Here is a 13635-nt window from a genome sequence, read left to right as displayed (position 1 = left end):
GGTTCTCGCCAAAAACAATCATATTTATAAGATTAGATAGATTTAAGGTAACTAAAAACACGGATTTATATTTTTTTCATCTGCCCTAAAATTTAAGACCCGCTAAATCGGTTTCGTAACTTTAGACGGTGCCTAACGTCTTTACACATCATATGTTTGTGAAACGTTTTTTACCACTACAAATCTGCTAAATCACTGGGAATCTGATTAAGGCGATTTCTAGGTTTAATGAAAAAGTGCATAATTAGTTTAGTGCATAATCTGAAATGCAAGATAAAATTTACTACACTTTAAGTTTAAATAAGTAAGTAAATTTACAACAAAAATATATATTCATGTCTAAAATTTGTTAATGTGTGAAAATATAAATGTGTGTGTTTTATTTCTTACTTATGATGGCTCAATAACAGCACAAAGTAGCCCTTGGTTACAAATGCACGTTTTCACAGTTAAATAAGTCAAGAGATAGTTTGGATTCTGTACAGATAAAGGATAATAAAGAATTACCGCAGAATTAAAAAAAACTAAATAAACGCTACAAAACAAAAACATAACAGACAGAAGACGCAAAAAAAAATCTAACATGCACTAAAAACATCCCTCTCTCGTAGTGAGGTAATTACAGTAATCATTACACACGTTTTCACAAAATGCACTTCAGCACTTCAGTGAAGCTGAACATCGCAGCTATTAAGCTTTAATACCACTTTAATAGTTAGTGCCGGTAATTGCAGATGTCCGGGCGCGCTCGCATGCTGCCCGGACACGTGTCGGCATGCGATACTGAGGGCTTAGCTGCAGAATGGAAATTACGCTAAAATATTATACGAACACTTCGAAAGAAAACTTTACCAAACTGTATTTTGCAGCCTTATGCAAACTCGCTACGTAATTATTCTAGCTCTATCAAATATTATTATTAAATGGTGATGCCATGAAGTTATTAAACAAGTGTAACATACTCGTATTATGTCGTATTGACTTTACTTACTTCCAGAACAACTATCTACGTACGTATATATCTGATTTTGATACTGAACCACCGAACTGCATTTGAGCAGCGTGTTGGGCCAATATCTGAAAAACGTGTCTTTTTAAATAAATAACTATTGTACGAAAATACACATATCGCCATCTAGCCCCAATGTAAGCGTAGCTTAACACCCGGACACTGAAGAACATTCTGTTCTTTAGACAAACATTTTCCAGTTGTGGAAATCGAACCCACGGCCTTGGATTCAGAAAGTAGGGTCGCGGCCCACTCCAACGCCGTCAAACGATTTGACGCCAATCGTCGTCAAATCGTTATGATGATGCTTTTAATATAATGATAACGACTAAGACACCGGGTGGTGTATTTGCATGGTTCGAGTCCATCTAGGACTGAAGTGTATCGATAATGCAGTCTTATTTATATCGAAATACCCACCAACTCAATGTCATGAACATTGGTTGTTGATTATAATTGATTTTTTTAAACTATTTATTAATTTTTAATACAATATGAGGCCAATATGAATTTATAGTTATAAAAAGTTTAATTATTTACCCACTTTATAGACTAACAGTAACAATAGTCACTGTTAACGTAACCTAATTATGAATTAATCAATTTATCATTCAAATACTCAAGCATACGTATCTACATATTGACCAAGCATATTGACCCGGGCTGCTTGTTTCCAGCGGCTCCCAGCGACTCCATTGATGTCGTCTGTCCACCTCGTTGGAGGCCGACCAACGCTCCATTTACCTTCGCGGGGTCGCCACTCCAGCTCCTTGGAACCCCAAAGTCCATCGGTTCTTTGAGCTATGTGCGCGCTCATTTTCACTTCAACCTTGCGACTCGCTGAGCTATGTCGGTAACTCTGGTTCTTCTACAGATCTCCTCATTTCTGATTTAAGCACGTAGAGATACTCCCCACATTGCTCTCTTCGTCGTCCGCTGAGTGACTCTGAGCCTTCTTATGAGGCCCTTAGTGAGCGACCACAGTCGCATGCTATGGGCGACCCCAGTCGCACAGATTTTTGAGTCGATGATCTATAAAAGATTGGCACGATTGGCAAGGATTGGATTGGCAAGATTCCTCCCTCCGTGTATTTGAAACTTTTAACGGGGATAATGCAGAGTTTGTTAAAGACTTGTGCGAGATACTAGACGCATTTCACAAAAGACCTAGCGAACGTGGCCATTGCTGACAGCACTATAGTAAATCTTACTATAGGTGCGAGCGAGCGCACTACCCAGTGTAAGTCTCAATAGCCGCACCGCGTTACACCACTTAATAATCTTATTAATCAAGTTACAGCTCCGTTACTGAGCAATTTACATTTTATCATCCAGAGCCCAAAGCCATAATATCTTCCAACACCCTTTACTTGCGTAGGCTACAAACTGCTCGTAGTACAAACCCGGTAATATATTGCAGGATACGCACTCGTAACTCCTCCTCTATGGATACGTAAACATTAAACTTTATGGACACATAACAATTAAATCTTATCTGCCTTCACACAATTGCCGATATATTCTGCGACGTGGCATTTTCCAAATACGTTTCATATGGCAGTTGTTATTATTATTGGAAAGGCAACAAATTTGCAGAAAACAACTTCTGATACAGGATACTATAACAGATATCGCAACGCACAACTGATATAAACTTCGATTTTTTTTATTCCACTGCAAGTTAGCCCTTGACTGCAATCTCACCTGGTAGCTTGAAGCGTAGATAGCCCAGTGGGTTAAGCAACTAAAATATCAGTTGCTTCAACGGTGAAGGAAAGCATCGTGAGGAAACCATGTAGGTTTCCTGAGAGTTCTCCACCCTTTCAACTAACTTTTTGTCAAAAAATTATGTTGATGAAGATGAAGAGTCGCTTTGTTAGGTCATAAGGAAGGACAGACAAACAAACTTAGACGGGTTACTACGGTATACTATCTGTTGCCTGAGTTATTCGACACGTTTACATTGTATTTTAACCGATTTTAAAAAGGAGGAGGTTCTCAATTCATCGGTTTTTTTTTTATTTTAACAAATCCTGTGAAAACCGTGACAAATCAAAGTAATACACTTTCGCATTTATAATTTTTAGTAAAAAATTAGTAAAAATGAATAACTGTGCGGCTTAAATAAAAGTTAAAAGTTATTAAAGGATATGCAAATGAAGTTCTTTCATACGTCACCCCATTTGAACTAGCTAACTGCTCCAAATATCGACGGTCCCTACGTACATAAAGACATGTCGAAAATGGCATTTTTTTTTTATTGCACAATTGGCTTTAGATTTTCCATATGCACATACCTGTATATATATATTTTTTTAATATTACGTATTTAACGTCATTTACAAATCGTATATGAGAACAAGTATTATATTTACAACGAATAAGTGTCGTAGATGCGGATATCTATACGTATCGTTTTGTACGGTGTTTTAAAATGCGCGCCACTCGGTGCGGACGCGGCCTTGTCTGACATAACGTCATTCACGGCGGGAGTTCCCCAATAAGACGGGTCGATGCTTGTTCGCGTGGTGACATATTAATGTTTTGATACAGTTTAGATAGATTCAGTGTTTTTTACTTATAAGTATTCATAAGACCTGCAACAATACTGTGAAACATGAATAACAGTAGATCAAAGTTATTGGTGGATATTGCTAACTCCAGAAATAAAATTTTATGCGTTTCTGACGCACAAGATTTAATTGATTATATCGATGAAGCTAATGAGGGTAAGTAGTAATTCAAATAGGTATACATTACTAGCTCAATGAAATACAAAACCGATATACATTAATATTTTTATTGTTTTTCTAACCTAGACCAGTATCAGTGTAAAAGCGGTCATATCAGACATATCCGCTTATACTATGATATAGTCATGAAAATATAATTATTTCACAAATAATTTTAATGTTACATGCTTGTTTAAAATATGATTTCCTAAATAATTATTACAAAGAAAACAAAGTTTTTGTTTTTTATCGAAGTATATGAAGTCATGTCCTACATGTTTGTATATACGTGTAACTATAAATTTATTTATGGATTTGTTTTCATTTACGTTTACTACATAAATTATTTTTTTCTTTTTAGAGACACGTGTATGTACCAAAAAAGATATTTCAATGGATCTTGAGGATCGGCCTTTGAAAGTTTCTAACGACGAAAGACAAGTTGCCGAAGCACATAGTGATGGAGAGCAAAATCATACATCAGCTGATATACTATCGCAAAGTGATTTAAATTATATAATCGATACGGTAGGGGAAATTTCGAATGATGGAATTGACCTTAACATGCCCATTTGTGAAAATGAAACACCACAACCGATACCTGAAAATGATAATAATGAAGAATCTTTGGTTTCAACTCCCATGCCAAGTCCATGCATGACCTTTGGAGACACTGTAAATGAATGTAACTGTTTAAGCGAAAGTTCTGTTATCCTATCTGATGAAACCTTAAGATCAAGCCCGTTAGGATCCAGTGAAATGTCTGGTTCATCAACACCGCACCAACGAAAAAAAAAGCGTCAGTATGTAAAAAAAGCAATAACAAGGAACAGAATTACTAACAAATCTAACTGGCTAGATGAAAAAAGAAAGGTGCTTGTCAATTTAGGCGAAGCTCATAAATCTCGATCCGGAAAACAACAAATGGCAAAACAAATAAAGGGTCCATGTCCATCTACATGTCGCTTAAAATGTTTTGAAAAGTTTGATGTGGTAGCTCGCCAAAATATATTCAAAACCTTTTGGAATCTAGGTGATCATTCTCGTCAGTGGTCTTTTATTGCGTCACATGTGAAAGAAATAAGAAAAAAACAATGGACACAGGATTCCAAGAGGTTAAATGTTTATAAGTTTTTTTTGCCGCTTTTGTCTGGTATTGGCATTAAAGAGAAGATTATGGTATGCAAAACCATGTTTAAAAATACATTTTCAATAAGTAACACTTTTATACAATCTGCCATCGACAAGCATGATAAAAATATGGGTATTTGTACTAAAGACATGAGGGGTTTTCATCAAAATCACCAAACTATTATAAATGCTACAATGAAAGAAAATGTAATTCAACATGTTAAATGTTTTGCGCCCATAGAAAGTCATTATACGCGCAAAGACTCAAATAAACAGTACTTAGATAGTGAATTGACGTTTAAAAAAATGTACGACCTGTATACTGTATGGTGTAAAGAGCTGAATATAACTGAAAATATAGCTACTTCTGTAAGACAATACAAAGATATTATTAACAAAGAACTAAATATAGCTTTTCACTTACCTAAGAAAGACCAATGCGACCTGTGTCACGCAATGAAAAACAACACCTCGCCAACCAATGATGATAAACTGAAGCATAAGTCACACATGGATAACAAAAAACTTGCCAGGGAATTAAAAAACGTTGATAAAATTGAAGCTCAATCGAATCCTTCTGATATTTGCACAGCGATGTTTGACTTCCAAAAAATAAATAACACTCCACATGGCGAAATTAGTGTGCTGTATTACAAAAGGAAACTATCAGTATATAATTTTACCATTTTCGATGCTGGGTTAAAGGAGGCTACTTGCTACATGTGGGATGAAACAGTTGCTAAACGTGGCGCGAATGAAGTGTCTAGTTGTTTGTTTTCTTTCATTAACAACAAGGTTAAAGCTGGCGTTAAAGATTTTAGATTCTGGTCGGACAACTGTGCCGGTCAGAATCGCAATCGAATTGTTTTTTTTATGTACTTGTATGTAAGCAATACATTTAAGGTAGATGTGTGCCATAGATTCTTGGAAAAAGGGCATACTCAAAACGAGGCAGATAGCGTTCACGCATTAATAGAGCGTTCTTCAAAAAATAAACTTATTTACACCCCAGATGAATGGTACACACTGGTTCGTTGGGCGAAACAGAATAGTCCACCTTATACAGTCGTAGAAGTGAACCAAGACTTGGTTCTGGATTTCAAAGCGTGGCTACATACTAAAAACTGGATAAAAGATACAAATTTAGAGAAAATTTCTTGGAATAAGATAAGAGAAGTAAAAGTGCAAAGGAATAATTCAGATATTATTGAATTTAAGTACAATTTTTTTGAAGAAAATTATAGAAAACTGAACTGTGGCAATAATTTAAAACTGACTAGAGGGAGAAAAAAGAAGGAGAAAGAAGTAATACTAGAGAAGGTGTACAATAATCCTATTCCTATCACTGAAGTGAAATATAGAGACTTGATTAGTTTATGCGATACGATGATTATCCCAAAAAAGTATCATACATTCTATAATAACCTCAAGCATAGTAAGGAAGAACAAGGTAATGACGAAGAAGATTGTTAAATTTATTTATACTTTCTATTTTTCTATACATTTTATTTTGTTATTTAACTATTAAGAAAACTTTAATAGTAATAAGATGAATCAGTCTGAATAATGCTGTGATGATTATTAAATATAACTAATTATTTAGATACATAATTAAGCTTAGGTTCATGCTTAAATAAAAATGGTTAATTATTAATCTTAGAAAACTGTGATTTTTAATGTTTAGTTCCTGCTTCAATGAGACTATAAGTACGATATTGTTTAGATGCTACAACAATTATTAATTAACAATAAATTATTTTCAATTATAAACCTTGTTTAATTAATAAAACACAATCCTGATTATTTTATTTAAGGACATGTCTTTATTTACATTACAAGAAATATAGTCCTACCCCGAATGAATGAAACCGCGTATAAAGCGATATGTCTTCATTGATGTATTTTTTATATCCATGGGTGGCGATCTTAGGATGTTTAACATATCCGTTTGAAAACTGTAACATAATTCTACATTTTAATAAATCAATTTATTTAAATTACATTTTATTAACTGTTTTCTTCTTTCCTGCGTATAAAAAGGTATCATAGACATGTCTGACATGCTTTTATTTTAATATCAGCGTAGAAACAGTCATCTATCAGTTTTTCCAAGAAAATATAAAAAAAGAAAATATGTAGAAATACCATTATAAAGTTCCTAAAGCTAATAAAACATTATAGAAAAATAATAATTATAATTGTACATAGAATTATTTCTAGAGCGGTTTGAACATAAATAACGCTCTCCTGTAAACCTCGGTTTTTGACATGTCTTTATGTACGTAGGGACCGTCGATATGTTCCACCTCGCGTTCACGGTCATATTCCGAGAAGATAAGAGATCACATGAATATCACTCACGACATTTTAAACGCTATTCATATTTACTCTTATGATAAACTAGAACAAGTGTTTCTTTTGCGTTATTCTATTCATGTCTCAAATATAGTACGGGTACGTATCACGGTAATATTTTGGGATTTTTCGATATTTTGACCCATATGTGGTCACGACTCGGGAAAATGTCATCGTGGTATGTTCCAATTTGATATGTGGGAAATTATTATCATGAAAATAATAGTTTAAAATTCTATTCACGGTTTAATAAGGTCAACGTTATTAGGAAAAAATATATTTTGCAATAAAGTGGATGGAAAACAAATGAACGTGGCAATAACTTCACTTGTTTAAATTCTTAAAATATTTAAATATCAGATATCGAATAAAAAAATAAAAATGGTCATTTACTGCTGGTTTACGTTAAATTTATTTACAAAAACTAATCTCAGTTTATATATTTAATTGAAATATAATATGATGTCATAAAATTGATTATTATTTTAAAATAACAGAACATCGCAATCTTTTTGTTCTAATTGTGTTAGGACACTAACGTATTACCTTCTTTGTATAATATCTTAATTTGGCTAATATATGCTAACAGTTTGTATCAAGCGATTTATTACCTAAATTTACAAAAGACCATTCATATATTCAATTTATCCGATGGTACCACTAGAAGGTTATCTTATTTCGTGGGTGCCTATTTACTTATACAGTTTGAGTGTAATTTTTCACACGATTTACAGACGATTAAGTAATACAAAAGTAGTGATATTAGTAGTAACGGTGATAGCTCAGTGGTTAGACTTCGGCTTCACTTTCGGAAGCCGAGTTCGAATCCCAGCATGCACCTGTAACTTTTCTGAGTTATGTGCGTTTTAAGCAATTAAAATATCACTTGCTTCAACGGAGAAGGAAACATCGCGAGGAAACCTGCACGGGTGAGAGTTCTCCATAATGTTCTCAAAGGCGAGTGGAGCCCACCAATCCACACTGAGCCAGCGTCTTGGACTACGGGCTTACCCTTTTCATTATGGGAGGAGATCGGTAATATGTTAATATGATGATGATGATAATGAAGCAATACAAGTAAATAATCGTTATTGATAAAGTTGCTCCTTTCAGTTAATTAGTAATAAGTAAAGACTTCTCAAATGTGGTGAAGAATTTGCGCGACTTGAAAGTCGACGCTCAGTTGGCTATAACAGCGATTTTATTGCGACACTTCGCTGCGAGCAACCGAAAGCGATGCGAATTGCCTCCATTCCATTGATGTTTGTGGAAGTGGTAACTGTGTGTCGTGGTGTGGTAACATTTCACTTTGCTAGAAAAAGTTTATGTGCTCAGTATAAAACTTTATACAATACATTCTCAGAAAAATCATTATTTCATACAAACTAGTGGTATCTGATAAAAATAAGCTTTTGTAAAAATTATATACAGAAACTAGGAACTAACAGATCAAATTATCTTTCAGATTATCCGGTGGTATAGTCATTAAGAACGGACCAACTAAATGTTTTTAAAATGCTTTTAAACTAGGGCTACTTGAAGTAAAGAGAATTACGAACGTACTTCGACAGACGATTGGCGCAGTTTCCAGCGACCCTGTTTTCTGAGTCCAAGGCCGTGGGTTCGATTCCCACAATTCGAAATAGTTTGTGTGATGAACACGAAAGTTTGTCTGTTATAAGTAAAAAAAAAATCATCAGTCATATTAGTTCCCATAACACAAGCTACGCTTTCTTTGGGGCTAGATGGTGATATGTGTAGTATCGTGTGGAAAAATAAAAAATATATTTTTTTAAAGGGTACAAAACAATCGTACGTATCTACCTAAATAATCCAGTTAATAATTCCCTTAATTTCACTATCACCCAGCAATTACATACCTAAGACAACGAGGGAAAGTAGAAAAATAATAAACTAATCTACCTACATACCGTCAACAATTATAATAAAACTACAAACTGCAAATCACTAAAAAATTCACGAACTTCATTCAGTCATTATAAAACTGATCCTGAGTGGTCTAGAATATTAGACACTAGGAGCGGTCAATGCAAACCAAAGTCTGCTACCTTTTTTATACTATGTTTAAGGAGGAGATTGGCAATAGAATCACACCACCAAAATTGCCACCAACATAGACCTAGTCCTACGTCTATACCAAAAGTAGCTACTAAAATGTATTAATGCTAGTTCCGACACATTTACATAGTATATTTATTCTACTATTAGAACGGTTGTTTAATTTGTACATGTAGCAGACTTTAGAGTTAAATGTGTTGCACGGAACTTGTTTGAATAATAGGCCGCATGAGCAAACACTGCTCATAAAGTAGTCGCATCATATCTGCAGGTTGGTCGACCTGCAACGATTTGCATACAAATTACACGCCCGACTTCATAACTGTCCAACTTCGAAACTTTGGTGTTACACAATTTATACTGAAGATATTTAAACATAACTACGAGTATTAGTCGTAGATGGGACACAGTGGGAAACAGTTACATTTTTATTGTTACGATTGCAATGATTTGTTATTGGCTTTTAATTTATACTAAACTATTAAACTATTGGCATTATTTATTTTTATTTATTTGATTAAACTTTGGATTTCATGAAAATTTTATTTTATTTCAAGTTATATTATCGTAATTTTTATTTGCTTATCTTTACTGTATTTTTTTTGGCATTTTGGACGTTTGAGAAAAGATAATATATATTTTTGAAATGAAAACTTTTTATGGCCCACCGCAACCAGATTTTTCCATGGGAAGTTAGGCTTAACCGTCACGTTCTGAGGTGAAAGGCTCGATCGGTTAACTCCGAATTTCCTTCCGATTCCGTCAGCTCCAAAGGAAAAAGATACAGTCAACTGCTCTTCGCTGTTGTGTGGATGTATAAGGTATATTCAATTCATACCTAATAATTGTCTTTTTTAATTTATTAGTTATTATTGGTACGTAATAATACTTATATTAACAATTTTTTGGTTCACATTGTAATTTAGTGTGTGTAATTAGCGGTTTATCGTGCTAATAAAAAAAACATAAACATTAAAGATGCACACAATAGTAGTGTCAGTATTCATTTTATGAAAATTAAATAATAAGACATAGTTTAAAACTACGAATACTTTCAATGCCCGCTCTGCGTACTCAATCTCTGGATTCATACCGAGCGTGGACCGCTCCAAACTTTTTGTGGGCCAAGTTTGTGAAAATATGCTTATGGATTCATGAAGTTATGACCGCAACTTCCTATAACTTACCTATTGGACTCGTAAATATTCTTGCTTTTAATATAGTTGCACGGATATTGAAGTATTAATATTGAGGCTTGTATTTTTTGGATTAGGCTCTTTCCTAGTCAGTGAGAAGTTTCTTTCCTTTTATTATTTCACTACAAGTTTGCTCTTAACAATCTCATTTGATTATTAGTAATGATGCAGCTTAAGATAACGGGCTAACTTATTATGACTTAAATAATCTGCTATCCTATTTGGTTTCTAAGCAACATCGTGAACGCTAAATCGCTTGGCGGCACGTCTTTGTAGGTAAGGTGGTAACAAGCCATAGCCTAAGAGCTTCCGCTAGGCCAGACCAGAGAATATTTGTGCCAGTGTCAGTGCTTTCATTAGACCTGCATGAAATATATGAATTTTGAATTTAAATTTTTTTAGTTTTTTTTCAAATTTGCCCTGCCGGGGATCGAACCCGAGACCTCCCATTTGGTGTTACAAACTCAGTCCGTTGTGTTGCTGCTCTATCACTGCTCCTATCATAGCAGGCTTCCTGGATCTAGCGCATGGCCTGATATGGGTTTAATTAAAGATTTTATACTAAGATTTTCGTGGTTAATCAACATTTCTTAAATATAGTTCAACGGGTACATACTACAGTAATATTTTTGGATTTGTCGATATTTCGACCCAGCTGCATGATCGATCCCAGATCGTGGTCACGATGGGACTGTGGAGGTACGAGATGTCAAGGATGTCACTGGCAGAATCTTACCACCCGCTTTCGTGTTCAACAACATGCAACTGGGTCGAAATATCGATAAGTCCAAAAATATTATGGTGGTATGTACCCGTTGAACTATATTTAAGAATAGGGTATAATTGATTTCTACTAAAACAACGATTTTTGTTGCGGCGCGTCGGCTTCTTATGCCGAAGCAACGCCAAGGGAACATGCACCACTGGGTGACGAGGCGCGAAATAAAGCAGGTTTAAGAACCCTCTACGCAGTTCCGAAGTCTGCTCGCACGCACTCCGGTTGTGTTCTTCCACCGTGTTCCAGGTAGTCGTAGCCCTTGGTGGGGGGAGGCGACACCATTCTTGAGGATGCAGGATTTTCTTTGCAATAACAGACTTCTGAGGAGTTTCTGATTTCAATGCTCCGGGTCGACTGACAGACGGTCTGTCAAAGTGGCCTATTTAATGTGGCGTGAATGTCTTTGACCGCCAATGGAGACTCTTTATTTAATAATAATTCTTACATAATCTAATCGTATTACTAAATAATCGTTTCTATTATCTACGAGTATGTTACCTAAAAATCTTAAATGCTAACCACGTATAATAAATTATTTAACTACATTATTACTTAAATTAATTATTATAATTTAAGGTAAAGCTAGTCGGCGGCAATTACCTATTTGGTTTTTACTGATAACCATCAAGAATTCCAGTCATCTACACGCGAAGTTGGCCTGCGGCTCGAGCTTATTAACTTTGTGTCTTAATTATTAACTTTGTGTCTTAATTATTAACTTTGTGCTCCTTTATCACAAATAAGTGTAAAATTTGTTGTTCGTGCACCTTGCTTCCATCTACTTTGCTGCTCTACAAGTTTTACAGTTTACTTCGACTCTCGGATAAGTGTTGAATTTCCACGCTTTTACGTTTTAATTAAGTTTAAACCGCTGATGCATACTATAAAGTTTTTATCGTAGTAGTTTAATAAACTGTATTATAGGAACTTCTTTGTACAAGGCGTGTTTATGAGATAGGTAGAGTACGATAATATTAAACTGATGCTTTTCATCCTTCCAAAGTTGTCCGAACTTTATAACAGCCTTAAAGGATTTTCAGAAAATATTAACATTCTCTTAGGTAAAAATCATTAATATGTACAAAGATGTTATTCACGGGCACATTTTTCTAAGGTACAACAGATGATAATTTTGATGATATTAACGTATAGATCGATTAATCAACAAAGCTTTTCTTTTGAAAATTCGGCTCAACGGATAATCATCATCTTATTAATCTGTTTCAAAGAACGACGACTACTACTTTTCAGAGGCAAGGTTCAAATTCAAATTCAAGTTTAAAATTTCTTCATTCATGTAGGTCTATCACAGGCACTTATGAAGCGTTCATACATATTTGTTTACATAATTGTAACGGGATGGTGATAACTTCGTTAGCCAAGTTAAATCTAAAGCTACGAGGGTTCTAAACGCGCCCTGGTCTAAGAAGAGCCCACAACAAACTTAGCCGGGTAAATTTAATTTTTTGTTATCACCATCTTCCAGTAAATTTACATTAAGCTATGAAGCTAGAGCAATTATAGGGTTATAGATACACTGGGAATTCGCGCTTTCTTACAATAGATATGGAAAACCCGTAATTAGTCTGTCACACTCGGCTATTCTAGATCTTTTAACGGCTTGGTATTACGAGTTTTTAAGTAGATTTATATTCAGCCACCGAGGCCCTCTTCCAGGCAACCGGCATTTTAGACCCCCTTGGTGGTTAGTTTATATAATATGTGTACCTGTGGTTGGTCTCATGTGGGAAGCTACCTATGGCAGTCACATTAAATGGTCAGATGATGATGGTGAGAGCAACATCGTATGACGTAATTTTCTCTTACGTAATTGACTCTGGCATTTGGTTGAGATCAAAAAGTAATTATAAAATAATAAAGAAATATAATATAAATATAAATATTTTATAATATAAAGTATGTATTTATTTTTTCTTCAAAATAATTGTTTTATAAATATAACCTAAAATAAACTATTTAAAACTAACTAAATAAACTAAATAAAATCTAAAACGTCCTCGAAACCACCGCAGCGAGGCACAGTTCCTAAGATGCTGGCTAATTCGTTGGCGAAGGTAACTGCCCGCTCTAGGATCACTGGTAGTATAATATAAATAATATAAATAAAATATTTCTTTATTATTTTATAACTACTCTCCAGTTACTGACTTCAACTTTACTTAAACCACCTTACTATTGTACGCGACGCGGACCTAAAAAGATCTTTCAGCAATGTGTGCTCAGAAAATTAGCTTGATGTTGAGCAAGCCTGGCGGGCAGAAACCAGGTTTGCAGCTGGGCAGCAATTCAACTAGTACCAGAAGGACTGACTGTTATCAAAATTAGATTGCCTTA

General features: G+C 34.7%; 1 protein-coding gene across 1 annotated transcript; it reads left to right on the top strand.

The window, feature by feature from the left end:
• The first annotated feature begins 3466 nt into the window (after positions 1 to 3466).
• Positions 3467 to 6345, top strand: LOC120623995. Its single transcript, XM_039890294.1, has 2 exons — positions 3467 to 3738; positions 4103 to 6345. The coding sequence occupies exons 1-2, from the start codon at positions 3627 to 3629 to the stop codon at positions 6343 to 6345; spliced, it is 2355 nt and encodes a 784-aa protein (XP_039746228.1). The 5' UTR covers positions 3467 to 3626.
• Positions 6346 to 13635: the final 7290 nt, after the last annotated feature.

Source organism: Pararge aegeria, chromosome 5 (assembly GCF_905163445.1).
Source record: "Pararge aegeria chromosome 5, ilParAegt1.1, whole genome shotgun sequence".
In the NCBI taxonomy this organism is placed as follows: domain Eukaryota; kingdom Metazoa; phylum Arthropoda; class Insecta; order Lepidoptera; family Nymphalidae; genus Pararge; species Pararge aegeria.
The sequence above is the reverse complement of the archived record's forward strand: the minus strand, read 5'-3'. Positions and strand labels throughout refer to the sequence as shown.

What these genes read in the sequence shown, in the direction of transcription:
- LOC120623995 (XM_039890294.1), top strand. Translation starts at nt 3,627, where the DNA reads ATGAATAACAGTAGATCAAAGTTATTGGTGGATATTGCTAACTCCAGA. An exon ending in TATCGATGAAGCTAATGAGG is followed by an intron (nt 3,739 to 4,102) that starts GTAAGTAGTAAT and finishes TTTTCTTTTTAG; the next exon opens with AGACACGTGTATGTACCAAA.